Raw genomic sequence first — 22,792 nt, forward strand, 5'->3', positions numbered from 1 at the left:
AGGTCTCGTCGTCCATCTCGCTCACCCTGTGAGTTTCTGGGACGCAACCCGGGATCCAATCGAACATTCAAAGACATTCTGCCACATCTCAGAGCATCTGTGGACATTTGCCTTCTGGGGGGAAACGTCCAATCCGCTCCGCGCGGAATGTCACGTGACCAAACCCAGAAAGCAGCTTTTTGGACTTCCTGCGTTCTGCTACGCTAACAAGCACGGCTACAGGTCGACGACATCATGGTTGGAAGCCCGACTTCTATTTAAAATATTCTCTCTGGCTGGTGGTGTCTTTGGACAAAATTAAATACTTGTTTGTATCTTATTTCTTGACAGTGTACAAATATGATATGATGCCACGTGCTAGCTAACGCTAACAGAAGACAATCACGTGTTTGTAGGCAAATACCGGTCTTGTTGTGGATCCAGATGAGCCTCTCGGAACACACCCAGGACCCGTTTCCCATGGCAACCGTCAACGGCACCTGCCACTGTAAACTGCTGACACACACACACAAACATATTGGCATCATCAGAATCAGAATCATCTTTATTCGCCAAGTATGTCCAAAAAAGACACAAGGAATTTGTGTCCGGTAGTCGGAGCCGCTCGAGTACGACAACAGAGAACACTTTGGAGACAGAAAGACGTTGACAAAAAAAAAAAAAACAGTCACTGAGGAATCAAGGGTTCATAGTTATCTGGCAATGCCGGTACATTTTGTGGGTTTTTGTTTTGACAATTGTGCAAATGGAGCAGATGCGACTCTGGCACGAGTGGCCAGTATTGGTCAACAACAGATATGCAAATAGTGCAGCGTGGCGAGACGACTACAGTGAGCGCACGAGTAAAATATCATTGGCCCCACAGAAACGGGACAACGAACTCAAGTCAAAAAATTGCCAGCATGTTGTCATGGAATCGTAGGTTAGGTGTTGAAGAGGTTGATGGCAAGCGGCTGGAATGTCACCTCATTCTTCCAGTCCAAATGAAATCAAACATGTTCACACAAAGGAAACATTCCACTGTGTGTGTGCGTGTGTCAGTCACGATGGGAATATCAGATGAATTATTGAGTTGCCAGGCGGCCATATCGATCCGCCGCCGCCTGCAGTGCTTGCGAAGATCATCTTTCTCCAGCCTAAATGCGCAATTGGGGTGCAACGGCCTCCGTCGAGTGCGTGCGCGTGCGTACGTCATGACAAGCATCCTCTGCAGCGCATGAAGGTGCGCAAGGTCATTGTGGAGCTCAGGTTCAAGCTCAATCCAGCACTTTTCTTGGTTGTGCAATATCACATCATATCTCAAATCACATGGCGGCAATCCTTGCACATGCAAAATGCCTTTTTCACGAAATCAAAATAAAAGCCATCTTGCTGGAGTTAGCAAACGCCGCATTGTTCACGATACCTTTGCGCACCAACATCCACCAAATGATGTCCGGGCGCTAATTTGACACGCTAAAAAGACAAGCTAACAATTATGAGCTTACCTTTGCGGCTGACCGGTTCCTTCCGTACTGAACCGTAGGGTTAGATGTCATAAAACGACAACTTGTCACGCCACGGCGAGACACGTCACACCGGAATGCGGGACATGTGACCTCGCGGTGCGTTCGTTCGATCGGTCGACGAACCTGCTGTTGCCCCTCCCGTCCTGCCCGTACAGGAAATGCTCCTGGCTGACGGTGATGTAACGCGTGGCGAAACGCTCCGATTGGTTCTTGCTGATGGTGACGACGGGGTATCCCATTTGCAGAGTCCACCTGTCCATCACGGCGCCGACGTCGATGCCCTGCCCCTCCGACCGCATGGCCTGCGCACAAGACGAAAGTCAAAGTGAAAATGAAATCGATCGCACTGTCGTGCGATTAAATGTCTTCACGGCGATTCGGAGATGAACGAGCTCGTCGCCTGACGTCTAATTGGCAGAACTAACGAAGGTAAAAAGTCCTCTGGGAGCGTTTTGGTCTTCTGTGAGGAAAACGACGGTGGTCCGGCGATCACGTTGCGATGGCGACACGCTTTCTCGTCTCGTCCGCACTGAGAAGCTTCGTTGGGGCTGCTTCGTTAAATAAAGGAGAGCGCTCTCGCTGCTCGCCTCCTGCCGCCGCCACAGACGCTCGGCGTCGTACCTCAGACAGTTTCCTCCACAGGTCGTCGCGCGCCGCGTTGCCGTACATGTGACTCAGCAGATAATCCTGCAGACAAGAGAAATGCCAATGTGGGTATTCTCACAAACAACAACAACAACAACAACATCCATCCATTTTCTGAGCCGCTTCCCCTCACGAGGGTCACGAGGGTCGCAGGGGCGTGCCGGAGCCTATCCCGGCTGTCGGCGGGCAGGAGGCGGGGTACGCCCCGAACCGGTCGCCGGCCAATCGCAGGGCACATGGACACAAACGACCATTCGCACTCACATTCACACCTACGGGCAATTTAGAGTTGTCAATTAACCTCGCACGCAATTCTGCAATCCACAAACGATCCGTCGAAACATTCTGTATCTCATCAAATAATCCTAATCAACTAATAATGACTCAAAACAATACTTGACTCCTGGAAACAGACTCATGAAGTACAGTGTTCCCTCGCCACTTCGCGCTTCACGTTTTGCGGCTTCAGTGCCTCGCGGGTTTTTCCAAAATATTGAGAAAACAAAAATGAACTCCAAAAGTACAGCCGTTATCGGGGACAAATCTGGTCCCCGTTGACCGCCAAAAACGAGGGAACACCGTCATCCCGTCATCTGCTTGTGACTCCTCAGATACAAACAAACGCATTCAAAAGTCAATTCTATCCGCTTGAAAAGCGGATTTGGCCATGTTGCGGAAGTACTCTTGGTCCGCGGCCGCGGGGGAGACGTTGGCGCTCGGCCGCCGTGAATAATGCGACAAAGTCAGGCTCGCTTTCGCGCGGTCGACATCCGAAGTCAACCGAGGTCCGCGATTCGCGATTCGCTTCTTTCTTCCCGCGCGGGTCGTCGACGCGCGTGACGAGGAGACTTACGTTCAGTCCTTTCCGGAAGAGTCTCTGTCCCATCACGTTGGCCAGCATCCGGATCAGCGCTGCCCCCTGCGGGACACGCAGACCTTTCAAAACACAACTATTGAAATCATCCATCCACCCGTTCTCTATACAGCGCGTCGAGTCCTCATTCGTCGCAGGCGTGCCGAGGAAAAAGCGAGGTACACCCGGGACAGGTCGCCAGCCGACAGCGCGGTACATCAAGACAAACCGTCGACTGGTCGCCACTCAGCGTCAGGGCACATATCACCTCGTCGCCTCAGAAAAGGGAGTCCCCGCAGGGTTCAATTTGAGGACCGCTTTTCTTTTCATCCGTAACTAATCATCAATCAAATGACAGGACGACAACAACAACAACGTTTTTTGGGTGTACTTTTTTGTATGCGATCCAGTCGAAAACGCGGTGGATGTCGGCGGCGTCCTTCACCTCCTGCGAGATGGCATGAGAGGAGCTCAGGCCATCCAGCAACATGACCTCGTGGAGGACGTCCGTCAGGAATCGTTGCTTCTCCTGCAAAGCACAAAATCAACGTCAGAAATAAGGGTTCACGACAAGCGCGCTCCCCCCCTCCCCCCCATCCCCTCCCAAACGAAGCCACCGATCTTTCATGAGCGAGCGCCGTCCGTCACAGACAAATCGGGCTAAATCCTGGCGCGCGCGGCCCCGGCTAATTAGCGGTTACAGTAGCGATTTCCTTCTCATGAATGTCCCACTTAATCAGCCACGCACAGTTTTTTACCATTTGGCTTTTGGTGTGTTTTTTTGCTGCTCATCAACTTAATGAAGAGCAACTTTTCTCGTTAAAAGCATCAGCTGGGATCAGACTAATTCAGGCCTTGCTGAGATTTACTGGATTTACTTCCATCAACCTACTGTGGTTATGTAAAACATAAAAGTTTCAATCTGTGTGCAACAAGCTGCTTGATTATTAATGCAACAATTCCAAAATAAAATCTGTGACAAGAAGTATCTGAACATGAAATGTATATTTCTTTTTGTTCCCGTCGACGGGCCGAGACGAACAGCTGGATGCGGCCTGCCAGCGCGCGCTCCACAATGAATTGGAATTAGCTGTTGTTAGTTGTACGCCGTGTTTGGATGAGAACGCTTGACGGAAAAAGAACACTCATGAGTCCGGACGCTAATTGAGCGGCAGAGCGTGGCAGATGGGTCCTCACGTGCGCGTGCGCGCGAACGCGTGCGGTCGCAGACGGACGGAGCAGCTGCGAAATAGCTGTCGGTCGCCCTCTTTGACCTTCACAAACACAAAGTGACAATAATTTGTTGATTGCTATGACTGATTTGGCTGTTTATTGATTTCAAAGGGACAATCCACATGAACGAACACCAGTACAATACCTGTGTCAATGCGCCGAAGTTAGCATCCAGATAATTTACATTCACGGTCGCTTGACAACCGAAATTGGAAGACAGTGCCGCCTTGAGATACAAGTGCCTTGACTTGCGGGTTTTGGAGATACGAGCCATCCCTCGGTGATTTTTTTTGTCTTGAGATAAGAGCCCCCCCCCCCCACTCCCACTGCTCGATGGCGTGAGGAAAACAAACAAACAAACAAACAAACACAAAAAACAACATCCGGCCACCATTCATTCACATTCGTTTCTTTGCATTGGAAGGACAATACATTAGGTACAGTGGGGTTTTCCATCTTTGCAGGTTATGCGCACAGCAAATATTCAATGCAGTACAATACTACCGTTGAATGCGAAATACATTTTCAAATGTGGGTGTTCTTTTGGGGGCCGGCACAGATGAATTGCATTTGCATTCATTTCAATACTGTTCCATTTTGCCGTCCTCCGATTGGTCGGTCAGCGCAAAACCGTTCGACTGGAGAAAAACGTGCGGCAAGTAAATGTCACGTAAGCGGTCCACTTCATCGCCATCCGTTCGTCATTGGACAAACACTTTGTCTCAATCTTGAGTGAAGCAGCCGCGCGGACAACGAACACACTCAAAGTCACTTTCGGAAAGGCGACCTTGCTTTCTGCGTGAGCGTGTGTGTGTGTGTGTGTTCTTAACGGCACTGGATGGAAGAAAGCTCAATATTGCGCTCGAATGTAAACTTGCGGCGCGTGAGTTTTGTTCCTATGAGGCCTGCGAACGCAGGAGGGGACGAAAGGAGGACGTTCTTGAGAAAAAGCTACGTGTGCATGTGCAAATCCACGGGCGATGTATGCCCCCGATACAGATGGTATGCGGATGAGATTGAACAGTCGCTTTCGAGAGGAGACTCACCATGTTCCACTTCGGGAAGAGGAAGTCGGTGCCGACGTACTCGAAGTAGTGAGCGAAGCCTTCCTTCAACCACACGTCTTCCCACCACACCGGCGTCACCAGGTCGCCGAACCACTAACGCACGCACAAATGACATCACGGGACACTTGTTACACATCAGCGACGTGCGGCGAGGTCGATGATTGCTGAGGCGCCGACGTCGTCACGTGACCGTCTGGCGCTCGATGAAGCTCGACTCAGCACACGTCCAGAAGGAAGACTAAATGTCACACACACGTTCACGAAATATATGAGACAGTCTGTTCGACGTCAGCGACTGCAGCACACGTGTGATAAAATGTATATTATCGGCGATGTCGTGAGGAAACACCAACGTCTCTCGTGTGAAGCCACGGATCGATCGCAGCCTGCCTGAACGGATGCGCGCGCGGTCTCTTGAAGCATCGACGTGACTCGTGGCTGGGCTTCCGATGCATTGGAACGGGAAATATGAAAACTCAGCTATTTTAATGAGGAAATCATCGAAATGGTTGGATTGAAAAAGAAAATCAATGTAAAGCACGGACCATCGAACGAAAACGGACGGAGGGAGGATAGTCATCGTAAGGGTTTTTTTTTCTTCCGTTTTTTTCACGCACGTCGCCGTTACACATCACGAGCTGCTTGTTCCGCTCGATGTGACGTGCGTTACAAAACAGGTAACGCTCGTTCAACGCGGAACCAATCATGTTAAACGTCCCGTGATGTCACACGTCAGTGTTGCACACCATGTAACTCTCACCGACGGCCAGTAACACTTTGAATGGAACAATGGTTGCATTTGCATGATGCACGATGTTACGCATCAGGTGATACTTATTTCGCATCCTGTTGCATGATATGTAACGAGGGTTACCCATGTCACAAAAGTTGCACGTAACAATAATTAAACATCACGTTACGGCTGATGCATTGTGTTATACGTGACAAGAAATGATTTGACATGCCATGTAACAGCGGTTTCCCATCCTGTGACGTTCATAATTGAGGTCTGGTGTGAATACGACAACACGTGGATTTGACTTCACTGAATTCATTATGCAGGCAAATGCAGGGAGATGAAAGGAGGAAGGCGGAGGTGGCGCCACCTTCCTCCTCCTCCTCCTCCTGCGCTTTCATTTCTTCCTCCTTCTCCAGCGACAAAAGAAATGTTGACGAAGGCCCTGGCGGCCGGCTGACCTCGTTCATATTCATGAGCGGCGCGTGCAGCCGGCAAACACTGGACGAACTTCAGCTGCCCCTCACACACAAAAACATCCTCCTCAGCAGCACTCCACACCGACAGGGGGCAGCACAGCACGAGAGTAGAAAACCGCCAAACGAACTTAGGATTCCATCTTTGAAATGCGTCCTTCAATCCGCTATATGGCAACCGACAACACGGGAAAAAGCGCTTCCTCCCGGTCGTTGTGAATGGCGAAGGGGAACGTGGGAACCGTTAACGTCGACAATGTCGTCTTTCAACACTCGATGTCACCGCAGAGACGGCGTTTAGGCTTCCTTCGTGTTTACACGCATCATATCATATCGAATTTGCTTCACCAAATCATGGTCATGTATTTCACTTTTGTCCAAAGAAAACAACCTTTTTGCAAGTTTGGCTTCAACGAATCATGTCATCAAACCGTAGTCACGATCGTTCGCGTAGCGTACGCAGGAAGTCGGCTCGCCCCGTTTTCCGCGTCGGTCGCGTGATGTTCCGCGTAAATGGCACGAGCGGAGCGCTTTTCTCCTTTGGAGACAAACTCAAGCGTCTGGAAGCAAGACAAGACAAAAAGGCGAAGAAGAAGGAGAAGAAGAAATCCAAAAATCAAGTCGGGTGGAAAGAACAATGAGGTGACTCGAGGCTGCTTGCTTCTCATCAACCTCTGGACACGTGTTTGTCACTTAAGAGTGTGAGTGTGTGTCTGCTTACGTGCGTGTGTACCTGTGAAAAGTGTGTGTCTGCTAAGCGGTGTCAATGTTAAGTGTGTATGTCTCTGCGCATGTACGTGTGCGCGCGCGCGCACAGCGAAGCCGGCGAATCCTAATGAGACTCGCATGAGCGACTCTCTCATATCGACACAACGGACAAGTTGTCTCTGTGCGCTCGTTGCTATGACAACCGGTCCAAAACAGATGCGAGACTTCCTCGGAGGTCGGCCGACGACACCTACGAGCAGACGCGTCTGTGCGCGCGTGAGTTTCAATGGAACCGACAGCCGCTGGAGCGAGAATCGGGAAGACAGATTGGCTGCCTTTACACGAAAACACACGCGCTTAGCAGAAAAAAATTATCACCCCGATGCCAGTGACATGATCAACCGGACCAGGTTCCAGAACACTTGTAAGAACCACTTTCAAAGCCAAAAGGTAAGGAGAGCTGCAGCGCTGACGCAGATTAGCATGAGCACTGGCTTCGGAGAAGAATGTTCTTACAGTGTTGGGCTGACATCCCAAAACATGTTGGCTTCAATCCAGAAGCCCTAAATTGTCCTGAGGTGTGACGTCGTCCGCACGTGCCGTGCGATTGGCCGGATGTCTCTTCAGATGCGCCGAGGCGAACGTGCGCACGGCAACAGAACCCAACTCAATTCTTTCGATGTCGCGGTCGCGCGCGCTCTCCCTCGGTCGTGTCTGCTCGACTTCCTGTAGCCACGCCCCCCGCCCCCGTCCTCCTCTGCCGCCATCTCGTTGTCGAATGTTCGCGTCGTTCGCCCGCACGCTTACGTCTCGCGCCGACATGCCGGCGTTTATCGTCTTTGGTATCAAAAAATGTCAAGAGATCTCATTGTTTTACTGATGGCAGTGACTCAAATTCAAGATTTGCGTACCAAACAAAACCAAAACCGCTCGACGTGGACAGTTCCTTTTCTGGAGCCGACACGTGTCCATCTGAAGCCTTTTATCCGTTGTGTCGAGCAGACGGCGAGGCAAATTCCATCGTGCGAGTTCTGTGTAACACATCCTGTCAACAGTCAGACCTTCCAAATAAAAGCACGCAGTACAATTCCATGACACAGGCTAATTTACCAGTTGCACTCACACGAGCACAAAATAGCTCCAGCGCAAGCCTGGGTCTAAATCACGTGCGGCCAAACACCATACTGGCGTGCTTTTATTTTGAAGGCCTGACTTCAAAATGACAGGATGCGTGCGCTCCACCGACGCGGCCCCGACTTGTCCAATTGTCGGCGAGCCCAGCGGGAGGCTCGTTATTGCCTCCGGTCCATACAACAAAAGCTCGCATTGCGGAATACGTCTCGCCGCCTGTTTTTAGGATGCGGCGCGGCACAACGATACGCCGTCAAGAGTCTTCGAAACACGTACAAGTGACGTGACACTTGTATTTATCAGCGATTTCTATCGATTTTATATTGTTTCCGTATTGTCAAGGTATCGCGATTCTCTGTCAAATGGGTTTCGTTTCCATATTTTGGGAATATTGCTTTGAATGTCACTGTCTGGAACAAGGTTCCACCGTGTTTGCAGATTTATGGACTTTTTCGAATCTATCCTCAGCTATTGACTGAAACGTCGGCGATTTGCTCTTTTTGCGTTCCTTTGGCACCGTCTCCGAAGGTGAACCGACGAGCTTCGTCTCGACGGAAAGCGATGCCTTTGCCGCCGTCTCGGCGCCACCCGAGAACAACGTCGAAGCGAGTCGAGGAGTTTCATTTCCGGTACCTGAATTGCGTGAGCTCACCTGGTGGCAGATCTCGTGGACGACCACCATGGTCAGCTCCATCCGGTAGGACGCCGACGACACTCGGGCGTCCAGCAGGATCTTCTGCTCCGCGAAAACGCTCAGGCCCCAGTTCTCCATGGCGGCGTACGGGTGCTTGGGCACCGCCAGCAAGTCTGAAGGCCGCAACAGACACAACAACGGGGTCACGCCGCCGGAGCCGCTTTTTTCGCGCGGGCCCGCCCGTCGACGGAGAAATGTCAAAAAGGGCAACTTGAACAAGGGGCGAGAAAAAGGCATTTTGAAAAGTGGTTTGAAAAAAGCCAAATAGTTCGACATGTTATGATATATTACAAGCGTTCGGCAAATGTTCAAGTGTTCAAAATGGTGACAAAAGTGTTCCGTGGACAAAAAATGATTCAGGGTTCCGTAAGTGTTCGAAAGTATTCAAAATGTTTCCAAAGGATTTCCTGCTCCAATCTTTGGCATTCGAAGCCACAATGCAAAAACAAATCCTTTTCTATTCTTTCGGGGGACCAATCATCAGGCACGGTGACGACGGCCACGAAGGGGAGGAAGAGGACATTGGCCCCCCCTCGCTTCCTCCTCGTCTTCATTCGACAGCCGTCGACCACGCGTCACGCGTCGCCGTCGAGCGACAAACGATTTGCCAACAAGTCGCTCGCTCGCATGGCAACAGACGTCCAAAAGTTCCCACGCGCGCGCCGAAGACGAGCAGCCAATCACGAGACGGCTAAACGGCGTCGGTTCGTTTTGCGCACGACTGAGCGCTCGCCGGCGGCTCATTGGCCGGCGCCCGCGATCACTGAAAGCGAAGATGCAAATGAGCTTTAAGGTGGAATATGCAAATGAGACATTAAAGGAATTACACGTTGAAATTGAAGCGAAACCAATTGCTTCATTTCAGCGCAGTGCCGCCTGCCCGCAAATGAGATTGAGCGCGGCTGCTTCGTCTCGTGCGATTCACCTGAATTGCGCCTGAGGCGCGCACACACACACGCACACACCGAAGATGTCCTGATGCTGAAAATAGCGTCCATGTTTATTTTTGCACAAGTGAGTTGTTTCTCTTTCTTTCTTTCTTCTCTTTTCTCATCTGTTGGTTTTCTCCTTCACATTTTCATCTTCCTCACACGTGACTTGCTTTCATCACGCTTTGCCTTTTTCCTCCTCGTCTTCCTCGTCCTCGTCACGGCCGGAGCGTTCGGGAGGCTGTCGCCGCGGCGACTGTCTGGCGTGACGACAACAATCGAGGACGGCGATCCTCTTATTGTCACCTCCATCTCGCACACATGCACGCACACATCCAGTCGCACGCTCTCCGTTCGTCAAGAAGTTTTCTTGTGGTGCACAAAAGGATTAAAGTTGACGAGCGTGCAACGAGTCGATTACGGCGTTAATGTGGGCGGGTGGCGCGGCGTCCTCAGGAGCTCGTCACGCGTAAGGCGGCTCGTTATACGAACGCGCGGTCCGCCGCCGGAGGCTCCGAAGCGGACTCGGGAAAGTCCGTTAAGAGGACCGCAATTAGTCCTCATCTCGTCAAGTGGCGACACCGAGCTCCCGGCGTGCATTGCATCGCATCGCTCTTTAGCGTGTCGCGTGCGGACCACGCGGAACGTGTGGTCGGTGGATGCGCACGTCCATCGGTTTGTTTGTTTGGCAGAAAGTCTTCTTCCAGCTTTTATCTGTGGCGCGTGTGCGCGTCGTGCTTGTTGTCTCGCGCACATCTCGCCCACCTGTGCCTCGTTGAGCCTCATCACCTCGTGTCTCATTCTTTGCGGTCGTCGGTTCGTTTTGGAGTCGCGCATTTCGGGTCCCGTCCTTTGTGCCGTTCACGACATCGTCAAAGAAGCTCAGTGTGACAACAAAACGGCTCGTTGGCTGGTCAGGAAGCTGACCAACACGCAAACGCGCAACGGCGATCGTAAAGCAGCGGCACTAAACAAATCAGATCCAATCGAGTGCGAACAGAAAAGCTCTTTGAGAGCTTTTCTGGACTGGCAAAGCCGTCCTAAATCCACCGGCGCACACGCACACGCACACGCTCTCATCTGGCCGACGAACGATCGGATCCATCGGAGCCGACGCGTCCCCGTCACGTCCGCCTTCGAGGAGAAAAGTTGCGGAACTTCGCCGGGTCGTCGCAAATGGCGAGGGAGACGTTTCCGTGGTAACAGACGGCGGGGCAACGACCGCCCCCGGATCCTAAGTGGACTTCTGTTGCTACATCCGTGTAGGTTGCCGTGGTAACTGCTCGATTCACTCACGAGTCACCATCGTAGCCACGGCGACGATTTCTACAACAACTTACAGCCGTTGCTATGGTCATCACCATAAGCGCCATATCCACTGATACGCGTCAGTATGGTCTCTATGGTAACTGCTACCCACTAACAGGTGTCGGCAAAGTAGCACACGCACAATCTTCGCATCATCACCACGGTTTCTACGGAAACCGTTCATCGGCCTTCTGACGGCAGAATTCGACTCCGAACTCGCATCACGCCAGGATGACGTCGTCACTTTCCCATAATGCGCCGCGTCTCTCGGTGCTTCCCGCTGCAGAACTGCAACAAAAACTTTTGCCGGACGTCCGTGAGGACGATGTCGTCCTCTTTCCGGAAGCTTCGTGAGAGTCAAAATATTAGGAACGGCAGAGCGGCAGGGAGCTCGTGTAACGTCTCCCGAAGTCAAGCGGACTCGTTGCGATGGGAGAGCAGCACGAAGACAGCTGCCTGGCCCGAAGCTCGTTTCGCTAAAGTCCATCTGCTGTCGACGCGCGAGGCCAACAGACAAAGACGGAAAAGCACACATGGTGTCGGCGCGCGCGTGCGTGCGTGAGCCCAGAGGCGGCGCCGCGTGTGCGCGGATCCCAGATGGAGGCAGAACTCCCCGGAACGCATCAGTCCGCACACGTCGCGTCCAATTGCGCGGGAGGGACGATCACCTGAGCCTCGACATTGCCGCTCGGGCGCAAAAACTCCCGCTGCTGCCGCTTCTTCCTTCTCACGCTAGAAACTTTGAAAGCGGGCCTCAGAACATTCCCGACATCCGAGCACCGTGAACATTATCGCCATCGACCGCGAGTGACGACCGGCGACACATGACAAAACGGACGGACGGCCGGCACGATCGACTCCCGCTGCGGGCGGGAGGGCCGGCCGACCGTACCAGACAGAGCCACCCGCGGGGCCCGCACCCGATCGGACTGCGACCAGATGACAGTTGGCGACTCCCCCCCGCGCATTGAGCGACCGCACGTGCGGTACATTTCTCTCGAGAGGACTTGAAGAGAAGCGTGGCAATAAAACGAAAGGCTCACTCGCTCCTACGATCCGTGACGTGGAAGCTCGTTTTGAACGGCCGCAAAACCGGGAAGCCGACGGATCGCTCGGTGTGCGAAAAACCAGCCGATTTCACCACGCCGAGAAATATGCCGGAGAATTCCACTTGTTGAACCCCCTGGGAACCCCTTGAAATTGGCCCCCCAAAAAATCTAACCAAAAACGCTGAATACATCTCCTTCGACATAACCGAGATAAAAACCGCCGCGTTTATTTTTAGGATTCGGCGGGACTCGGGGGACCCGCGCGGCCCGAACGACAACAGATGGCGCCCGGCGGCCCGGGGACCTCCAGGACGCTCGCTCGCTCGCACGCACCAATAAAGACGCGATTCCGACGTGTCGGCACGACCGGACGCCGCGGAGATGAGCGACGCCGGCGAAATGCAGCAGATGTTGGCCAGGCTCAGCTCACGAGAGACTTTATAGACGTCACTGAAATGTCTTTTGAAAAGAAAACAAAAGGAGCAGCTCAGTCATCGTAGCGAGGTTCGATATCGGGCGTGTCGTCGTGTTCGATTTCCACCGACACTTTGGACTTCAAAGGCATTCCGATATTTTGAGAAAGATGAAAGGCCTTTGCGAAGTGGATAAAAAAAACAAAAACAAAAAAAGTCGGGGCGACGATGATGGCGCTCAACCGTTTCGCCCGGTTGGCCGCCTGCCCGCGCGCCATCGAATCGAATTGGCAAACCGACCAAGTGAAAAGCGCATCGGAATACTCAACAAACAAAACAGAAAACTGAAAATCGCCATTGCGAGGCCACGACGGAACCTTTCCGGAAGAAGACCAAAAACCGAAAATGCCTTTTCCCCGCTTCTCGGCTGAATTTATCTTCCGAATATGAATCGTATGAAAACGAATTTGGAGATCATTTTGTCAACGTCGTCGCTCGCTCGCACGAGAGGTCACCTTCCTTCGTCTGCATTCATTGAATTGATCTGACATCGAATGATCATTCAGATGTATCGTCAGCGTGCAAATGCAAACTAATGACTTTGTGCCTGCGACGGTTCGCATCGTTGAGTATTTTGACGCTTTTTCCAAACACTCACGCAGTCGTGCTCGAAATTGGGATACCGAGGAACGCTTGGAAAAACACTCGCCACCGTCATCAGCGACATGAAGACACAGTAATGCAGTAGGCCTGTGTGTTCATCCCAAAAAAACAAGACATTTCATTTTGTCAAGAGTACATTCAATAATATCGTGCTCACGCTACACGTGAATACCGAGCTTAAACACGGCACATAGAAAATGACAATGAAACGAAACGGATTCAAGAAAAACGTTTCGGAAAATGACCGCGCACACGCACTTTTCCGAGCCGAGCCGTTCACCGCCCCTGCTTCCGTTTTGGCTTTGACGGTTGCTTGAAAGTGGCTTTGGACCTTCGGACCCAAATCAGGGGCGGAGAAAAGCAACCGGGGCTGGGGGTGGGATTATGTAAATGAGCCGAATTGCGAGCTCCAAAAGGTCGCCGCAGCTGCCGCTCGAGGGCAAAGTGACAAAAAAGGAAGTGAAGTGCGCTTACCCAGTTTGGGCAGCGAGTACTGGACCTGGAAGAAGTCCTGGTAGAAGCCCAGAAGCCTCTTGGCGATGTGAAGCGAGTAGTCGCCGGCGCCGTCGGCGACGGCGTCCGGTCGCGCGAACAAACGGATCTGCGGGCGGAAGAAAAAAAAAAAAAGACGGAATGAAAAACAAACAGCAACGCCGCCATCCGCACGTCCTCAAAGATGGCGCCCGTCCCGGGCGAGCGACGGGTTACGCCTTGGACTGGTCGCCGGTCAGACAAACGACAGAGCGGTGGACAAAACAAAACGATTCCACCCAACATCCGTACTTTCTGCTCACGATTGACACGTGGCCGATGTGAAACGCGCGTCGCTCGTCGACGGCATCAAACCTTGCCGGCGGCAGACTTCCGTCGCAGAACCGTCGTGTGCGCGCGCGCGTCCCTTCCTCTTTGTCAGTGACGTTCCGCTTGATTCAAACATTCCTTCTGTGTGTGCGTGTGAACGATGCACACGAACACACAATCTTTGTCAGCAAAAACGATCCAATGAGCCTTTTCATCTGCCGTCAAATTCGAATGTCTGAAAGAGGCCCGCTGGACAAAATCTGGAATTCGGTCACAAAATTGGCGGTTTCGAGGGACGGTTCTGTCTTTCGTCACCATGACAACCACGGGGCGGAGCTCGGCTGGCCGCTCGGTGCTGCCAAATCACTATGGCGAGTCACGTTTCTTTCGAGGCGATCATCTGATCAAAACGCGTCGTCGTTTGCACGATTCTCCGACGATCGATTTCCGCTCATTTGCAAAAACCGAAGCTGAAGCCGAGCTGCAGCACGCGCGTAGCGTTTGGCTTTGACAGGATAGCGTTTCACACAGCGGGGTCCGGCTGTCGCTTGAAAATGACGGATCTTCACTCAGCGTAGCTGCCGAATCAGACGAAGAAAAAGGGCGGCATGATGTGAATCAGGCCCGGTGCAACGTCACAATTGATCAAAATTGTCTCGAAAGACAAAGGAGAAAAGAGAAGCACAAAGTGGAGGCGGAGGAGATGAATCACACGCACGCCAACAAGTTAGCAAGCAGCTAATTTTAGCCTCCAGACCACACGCACGCACGCACACGTGCGTGCGTGCGTGTCAAATAAAAAGAGGTTTGCGGCAGCCTCGTTAGTTTCCGAAAGAGCGGACGCGCAAAGCCTGCTCCCTCCGCCGAGGACAACCTCCCACTCGCTTAGCATCGTGTTAACGCTAGCAATAGCGTCAATGTCCCCACACACACACACACACACACACACACATTGGGAGCTTGATGCAAGCGAATTTGTTACCTTCGCGACAACACGCGGAGCACCGAAGCTTGAACAAGTATGAGAACGTGCAAGTACGATTTGTGGCGTTTTCTTCCAGCTCCACTCAGAGTGCGAGCGTGCGTGCGTGTTGGAAAAGAAGCCAAAGTGGCACAAAAGCGTCCCTTCGGAGCGCCGCCGACGCGGCGCAGCTGGCGTCGCGCGGCGTGCGCTAACGCGGCGCAGCTGGCCAGAGCAGGAAGTGACCCGTTTCCACTTCCTGGAGTAGGAATTTGATGACATCATCCCTCCAGATAGTCAAAGTGCAGCTCACGGTCGAGACCTTTCGGTCTCGACCAAATCGGGGACATCGTGAGATACGGTCAGACGTGATGGGACGGAATATGGCTCCTTATGGGACAACGTTGGACAAGACGGCATCGTGGGACATAATCGGGGACACGACGGGCGCAACGCAAAAGGCAAGACTCCGGGACACGACGGGCGGCGTCACTCACCGCCACTCCGCCGTCGCCGCGCGTCTCTCTGGACGTGAAGTTGCACACGGCCCAGGCCAGGTAGTACGTGGACATGCGAGGCGTGCGTGCGAAGCGTCGGGTCGTCCAGCCGCCGCCGCCGCCGTCGTCGTCGTGGTCGTCGTCGCGGTCGCCGCCGCCGCCGCGCTCCACCGGCATGTTGGCCAGAGACGTGTACTGCGGGTCGTGACGCAGGCTCAGCGAGAAGGTGGCCTTGTACGCCGGCTCGTCGAAGCACGGGAACGCTTTGCGGGCGTGCGTCGGGCTGAACTGGGTCACCGCCAGGAAGCTGACCAACACAACGCAAGTTGCGCGTCACACACGCGAGACCCGTTGCGCAATTTCGGAGGAGTTGCATGTTCTTATTTGATCAATGACATCAGACTGAATCATTTGACGAGTCAAGAGATGATCCGATGAGTTATATATTTGCGGGATTATTTGAAAAATCGCACTCATGTTTTCTGATGACTGATTTTATTTATATTGGATTATGATGAGTCACATGTTTTTGTTTTGTTTTTTATATATAGTTTGTAGGATTACGTGCTGAGTCACATACTGATTGGAGGATTATTGGATGAGACTTTTTTTTTTTTTTTTAAACAGGGTTATATGACGAGTCAAATTGTTTGCAGGATAATCTGATGATCTATTTCCTTTAATTGGCAACGATCTTGCCTGGGGGTAGCGCACAGGAAGTACTCGCTAACCGCACGCAGGCGCGCTCGCCCGCACACAGAAGATCATGACTCAACGGTTTTGCTCCATCTTTGAATTCTATAGCGCGTATAATTTTACAGAGCAAGCGGATGAAGGCGGCGAGTCGTGACGTTTGGTGCAAAAATACGCAGCGAACGGGTCGGCTTTTGCAAAAAAGAAGACAAACGACAGGCGAGGTTTAACGACCGGTCGTTCGCACATTTGTCATCCATTTACACACACTCGCAAAGCCGACTGATTTTGTTTTTAAACCCCGACGTCGTCGTCTGCTTTCATGTGACTGTCAGGTCATGTGACACTTGTCTGACCGCGTGCGGCCATGAATTCGAGGACCTCCAAGCACTGACGCGTTTCAACTGTCCTGAGGTTCACAATCACGTTAGCTTGTGATTTTACTCGCATCGCTGCATCCTGCTAACCCTTACAACTAACACACACGCACATGCGTGTGTAACATGTACTTTATTTTTCTATATATATATATATACACACACGTATACACACACACACACACTAACGCTAAATCAGCGATTCCCGACCAGTGTGCCGTGAGCGTTCCAGAAAATGTTTCTTTTCCAAGAAATAATGTTTCTTTATTTGTGGCAGTGAGGCAAAGCGACAGACGGAACAAAGAAATGCGTTCCTATGAGATGCCAGGAAGAACGTGCCGTCGTGAACGGATCCACTTTTGTGACATTTTTCAATTGTAAAACATGTGCCTCGTCGCCGTCAAGGTTGGGAATCACTGCGCTAAATGAACCAATGACATCGCAGTAAACAAAGTGTGCGCGAGTGTATGAGAGGTATTATTCTGAATGACCTCTCACACACACACACACACACACACACGCGCGCGACTGAAACCATCTCAGGCGCCACTGCAACACGTGCATGAGAATAGAAGAGGGTTTCCGCAAATATGAAAAGGACTGTTTGACTTTGTGTGAGAACATTGCAGTTGCGTGCGTGCGTACCGCCTCTCCCCGTCGAGCGTGTAAGAGCTCCTGAAGAATCCGAGCAGCTCGTCCTCGATGGCGGCGTCGAAGGTGACGTTGACTCGATACGTCCGGGGAGCTTTGAGCTCTCGATGGAGGACCAACACCAGCATCTGATTGGGCGGGAACAGGAAGTGGCGCTGGACGCGGACGGCTCCGCCCCCCGGCCCGTCGGCCGTCACCGACACGCTCGACACCTGCGAACGCAAAGGACCGGACTCATTCTCTAGATCGGCGATTTCCAACCTCGATGGCGCCGAGGCACATGTTTTACAATTGAAAAATCTCAAAAATGTCACAAAAAGCGGATCCGTTCACGACGGCACGTACTTCCTGGCATCTCAGAGGAGCGCATCGATTTGTTCCGTCTGTCGCTATGCCCCACTGGCATCAACAAAGATCCATTATTTCTTGGAAATAATTCCTCTCTTCAGCAGTCCAGTCAAATGTGACACACCTGAGGAGCTCTCACGGCACACCGGTCGACAATCACCGGACGAGAACCTTCAGACACGAACGAAAACCTTCTCTTGGGGCTCGTACCTTCTTTCACATCTCAAGTCTTCTGTCGGGACTAAAACGCTTTCTGGGGACCAGAACCTTCTCCGGGGGCTAAAATCTTCCTTCAAGACGAGAATCTTCTTGACGACCGCCGCCGCCACCTCGGTGTCTGCGGGGCGCAACAGGAAGCCGCCGTCACGTTAGCCTGCCCGCGGGCACGCAAACGTCGACAGCAAAACCTAATGAAGCTGAAAGACTAAATTAGCCCCAACAAGGAAATGACCAGAATAAACCTGCGCACGCACGCACGCGCGCGCGCGCAAGGAAGTGGGCGGGCCTGTGCTGACAGACCGACCGCTGCTCATCAAGAGTCAACCTCGCGACCGACCAGGAAGCCGCGGACGTCTCTCGCGGCCAAAACGACGCGTGAAGCAAATATGGCGTCAAACGGGAAAGTGTGGCGTTCGAGGAAGGTCACGTCAACAGGCGGGGCGTGTGCGTACCTGGAGCGCGTGCGCGTGCAGCACGACGAATCTGGTGGCGTTGACGCACTCCACGTCGATGCTGACGTCGCCGGCGAAGGTGAAGTTGTCCATGCGGACGGCCACGCGGAGGTCGTAGTGGCGCGGCCTGAGCGAGCCCGGCAGCCGGCTCGCCCGCCACGGCGCCTCCTCCGCCGCCGCCCGCTCGCCGCCGCGACGGCGGGGCCGGGCCGTCGCGGCGGCGGCGGCGCCCTCCTCGGGGCCCCCGCACTCCTCGAAGCGGACCCCCAGCGCCACGGCCGCGGCGGTCACCGCGATGAGCGTCAGGACGGCCAGCGCGAAGGCCGGGACCAGACGCCCGCGGACGCTCGCCGCCCGCGGGCGCCCCCCGGGCGCGGCCGCCGCCCACTGCTCGGACGTCCCGCGCCCGCTGCGCATGGCGCCCGCCCGCCGGCTTCGACTTCGAACTTCGCTGGGATTGGAGGGGGGGGGGGTCACGGAAGGCCTCAAAGGAGGGAGAGGAGGAAGAGGAGCTTTGAGGCGAGAGTTTCAATATCAGCACATGTGAATATGCAAATGAGCCTCCGATACGCAAACGACCGCCTGCACGTGAACCAATGATACCTTGACACGTGATCCTCATTACAGTGCAACCGTTGACGACCTTCTTATGATTAGTTCGATGAGGAAATGTCGCTGTCGCTCGACTGAAACCAAAGAAGAAAATCCCCCAAAATGTTGTTGTTGCGCCTCGACGTGCATCGTCCGCTAATTGAGGATCGGAAGTCCAGCGAGAAGCAGCTGACGTTCTTCGCTTTTCAAATCGCTTCCTTCCACTCTCAAGTCCTGCGAGCGTCATCAAAAAGAAGAATTATTATTATTATTATTATTATTATTCCCCCCCCCAAAAAAAACAGGGAAAAAAAAGCGTCACGCAGGAAGCCTCGGTCGGAACCGACGAGTCATCCCGAACACGGCGGCGGCGGCGGCGGTTCCGCTGCTTCGTGTCCGCGCGGAACAAAGCCGAAGCATCCCGCGTGCGCCGTGGCGTGGCCGCGCCGTCCGAAGCGAGGAGGAGGAGGAGGAGGAAGAGGAAGAGGAGGCGGCGCGTGCACGCGGAGCCCGCCTGCTCGCCCACGCACGAGCACATCAGACTTTTCGCACGATTTATGGCAACTTGCTCGATTGCATTTTGATTTGAAACGAAAGCGGTTGTGACGTCACGTCACCGCCAAGCGCACCGGTCGGCCACGTGACAGGGGCCACCCGGTGTCCCATCGGGGAGGGACGAGGTCACGTGACAATTCGATAACAACGCACCGACTCACGTAGCCCTTAAACTCATTGACTCACGGCATAAGTCATCAACCGATGAACATAAAACAACTCATTAACTCACCAAGTGACTCATTTGCATATCAATGAAACGTTTACGACGAACAGATGAACCGACTCACTCGCAGAAGGCGACGACGGGCGGACGCCGAGCGCGCACAAACGTGAAGTTTGAAGGTCAGGTGACAAAGATGTGACGAATATACGCATTGTATATTCATCCGTGTTTCAGTGACGCGGGATGCGGCATTCCTTTGCATGGTGCGCCCCTCGCGCACAAAGTCTGTTGGCTTGGCATAGAGGCACAAGTACAGACGACAGCACTGAAAACTTCTGCGTTTCCTCCTCGCCCGTGCGGAGTAACCAGAACGGAATCGTAGGTTTGCACAAGGGAACGCTCTCGCCGGCGGTCGAGGCCCCGACGGCCGTAGGAAAAATAGTCGGCACCGCGGCCGGTTTCGCCCTCCGCCTCCGCGTCCGACGCTTTCCGCTGAGTCTTACTCGAAATCGGCACAGTTCGGAACGCTCGCTAGGCACCCGTAGCCGAGCGCGTTTCTTGCCCCGTCTGAACGCGTCGACGTGATCGGAAGTCATCGATGACGAAAAAAACTGAGAAGCGAGGTCAACGAGCGTGCGTGTGAATTTCAGTTTGTGTGCGCGCAATGGCGCCAGTGCGCCAGGCCAGGCGAAACGCATTGAGACAAAACGGCCGCTCGAGTGTGCGCGGTTGCCCGATAACGACTCAACACGACACCGAAACAATCTCTCTCCCGCACGACCAATCAATAGAAAACAAAGTCAGCGTGACTCGGGTTGCCGGATCATAAATAGCGAGGCCGGCGGCGGGCGCCAGGTCCTCAGTGAAGCTCTCGCTCTGCAAATTGCGCCGTAACTCAGCACAGCGCGCGTCCGCGTGCGCCGCGTGAAGTCAACTGGCCCCACGGTGCCCGCAATGCATCTTAGCCGTCCGTTGGAGCTAAACACGCACGCCTGCTTCATTGAGGACCCCCCCAAAACCCCACCGCTGCCGTTACTATGGCAACCGGCGTGATCGGACGGACGGGTGTGTCACCATGACGACGACGACGACGACAACAGCACAAAGCAAACCCGTCTGTTGAAAGTGGATTTGTATCGCGTGCTCGTGTGGGAGGTGACGCTATAATTTACGGACCGCCAACGCAGCACACGCGCACACAATTACACGCTTGTACACACGCGCTCGTTTGTTCCTCCACGTCACACGTCGGCAAAAGCGACGGATGCGGCAAATAACGTCAACTTCGACAGGACGCACACAAACTCACAGACGCTCGCGCACACACAGTCACAAACACACACACTTTCAAGCACTCTGTCAAGGTTTTCATTGTTTAGCCAGCATGCTGTTGTGGCCAGCGGGAGGATACCGGACGAGCGGGCGCAACGAGGCCGGCGTCCCCTGGGACGCGCACGGGCACGGGCACGGGCACGACTCCCTCCAGGGAAACCAAATCCAATGTTTTTATTCCAGCAGCCAGACAACAATCTCACTTTTAACTGCTTTATGTACACACCACTGTGTGTGTGTGTGTGTGTGTGTGTGTGTGTGTGTGTGTGTGTGTGTGTGTGTGCGTGCGTGCGTGCGTGTAGGTGTAGGCAGGGTATCGAGGGAGCGGCAGGCCGACTTTAGCGAAGTCAGCTAAATGCTAATCGCGCGTCTGAAGCTAAGCTAAAATCATTCATCCTTCTCTTGTTTTTTCACTTCCCGTGTGTGATGTCATCAGTCATTGTGCGACACTAACACAAAGTTGTTCAGATGCAAAAGAAACACTTTTTGTGTGTTTATGTTTTCTTTTTTGGGGCTCTGGCCACTTAACAAAATGGCTACCTCATTTGAACTACTTCATGTGCGTGTGCGTGTGCATCGTCCTTGATCAAAGTGACAAAGACTTTTGACTGCATGGCCTTATGCGACCCCTCTTAACCCTTTTGATGCCTGGTTGCGTGCGTGCGTGCGTGCGTGTCAATGGCTCGTGCTTGTGTTTTTCAATGTGTTTAAGTGTGCGTGTGCGGTTTCTGCACTAATTACTTGTCAACCACCACCACAAATGTGATAAACACACACACACACACGTTGAATTCACACATACACACAAACGTACATCGGTTTTGTTGACACACTTGCATTCCCATATATGCACACAAACGCACTTTTCTTCCACATTGACAGACACACACACACACACAAGCAACCAGCCACTGATTAAATATGTGTTAAAGAGTTCATCACACAATTTGTCGTGTAAAACTCGACGACATGCGCACGCTCATTTTTGGACGTGTTGAAATCGAGTTTGATGGGAGGAATCTGCCGCCTGCTTCAGCAGCGATCGATCCACAGCTGCGAGATCAATTCCGACCGCGTGCGCTGATTGTTGTGATTTTCTTCACAAATGGAGTTTTGAGTGCAAATGTTGAAGTGTTCTTTTCTTGTCTTTCTGGAACTTTCTTTGTTGAATTTGTCATATTTTGTTTGCCACGTCGCGTATGTATTCCTTGTGTATTTGTCCCGTTGTGCATGTGATATGTTGTGTTTTGGTCACGTGCGCGTTTGCCATGTTGCGTATTGTTCGTTTGTCAATCATGTATTTGCCATGTTTGTGTTAATTGTTTTGCGTGTTTGTCCTGTCGTGTGTGAGACGGGCTGGACACGTATGAGTCGTTTCCATGACAACCGACACAAAAGTGGATGATCATACTTCCAGGTTACACAACATGACGTTCGGTGACAACACGTCATACATGCATGCATGACTTTGATTGACAGCCGAGCTGTTGAATACTAAATGCAATCAAACATGTATGTATCAATCTGTGCGTGTGTGTGCGCGTGCAGGGATTAAGGATACATATGATGGGCCGTTCGGGACATTATTCAGGATTAGCTCTCACACTTCTTATTCAAATGCTTTTACACACACACACACAAACTACTGAAAGGCTCTCGTGAACACAACTCAAACCCTCTCGCACGCACAAGACTCGCTCTCATAAAGACTCCTCAAACGCGTTCATGCGAGCACG

The 22,792-nt window shown here is 52.8% G+C and overlaps 1 protein-coding gene across 4 annotated transcripts in view; it reads right to left on the minus strand.

The window, feature by feature from the left end:
• The window catches only part of LOC133397436 (thyrotropin-releasing hormone-degrading ectoenzyme-like), a 24,453-nt gene extending 4,798 nt beyond the window's left edge, over nt 1-19,655 (minus strand). Inside the window, exons 1-13 of one of the 4 annotated variants that reach the window (XM_061668322.1) lie at nt 19,016-19,655; nt 18,413-18,924; nt 17,388-17,605; nt 15,673-15,979; nt 13,888-14,014; nt 9,010-9,164; nt 5,286-5,399; nt 3,398-3,535; nt 3,007-3,072; nt 2,130-2,195; nt 1,632-1,810; nt 404-495; nt 1-36 (exon numbers count right to left, since the gene is read on the minus strand). The exon at nt 1-36 is cut by the window's left edge and continues 98 nt beyond it. In XM_061668322.1, the coding sequence (XP_061524306.1) occupies nt 1-36; nt 404-495; nt 1,632-1,810; nt 2,130-2,195; nt 3,007-3,072; nt 3,398-3,535; nt 5,286-5,399; nt 9,010-9,164; nt 13,888-14,014; nt 15,673-15,979; nt 17,388-17,605; nt 18,413-18,924; nt 19,016-19,250 (2,245 nt within the window). In that variant the 5' untranslated portion in view covers nt 19,251-19,655. The remainder of the gene's footprint in view (nt 37-403; nt 496-1,631; nt 1,811-2,129; nt 2,196-3,006; nt 3,073-3,397; nt 3,536-5,285; nt 5,400-9,009; nt 9,165-13,887; nt 14,015-15,672; nt 15,980-17,387; nt 17,606-18,412; nt 18,925-19,015) is intronic. The other 3 variants (XM_061668321.1, XM_061668319.1, XM_061668323.1) reach the window with 3 other exon arrangements.
• Between the last annotated feature and the right edge of the window lie 3,137 nt (nt 19,656-22,792).

This window comes from Phycodurus eques, chromosome 22 (genome assembly GCF_024500275.1).
Source record: "Phycodurus eques isolate BA_2022a chromosome 22, UOR_Pequ_1.1, whole genome shotgun sequence".
Lineage (NCBI taxonomy): Eukaryota > Metazoa > Chordata > Actinopteri > Syngnathiformes > Syngnathidae > Phycodurus > Phycodurus eques.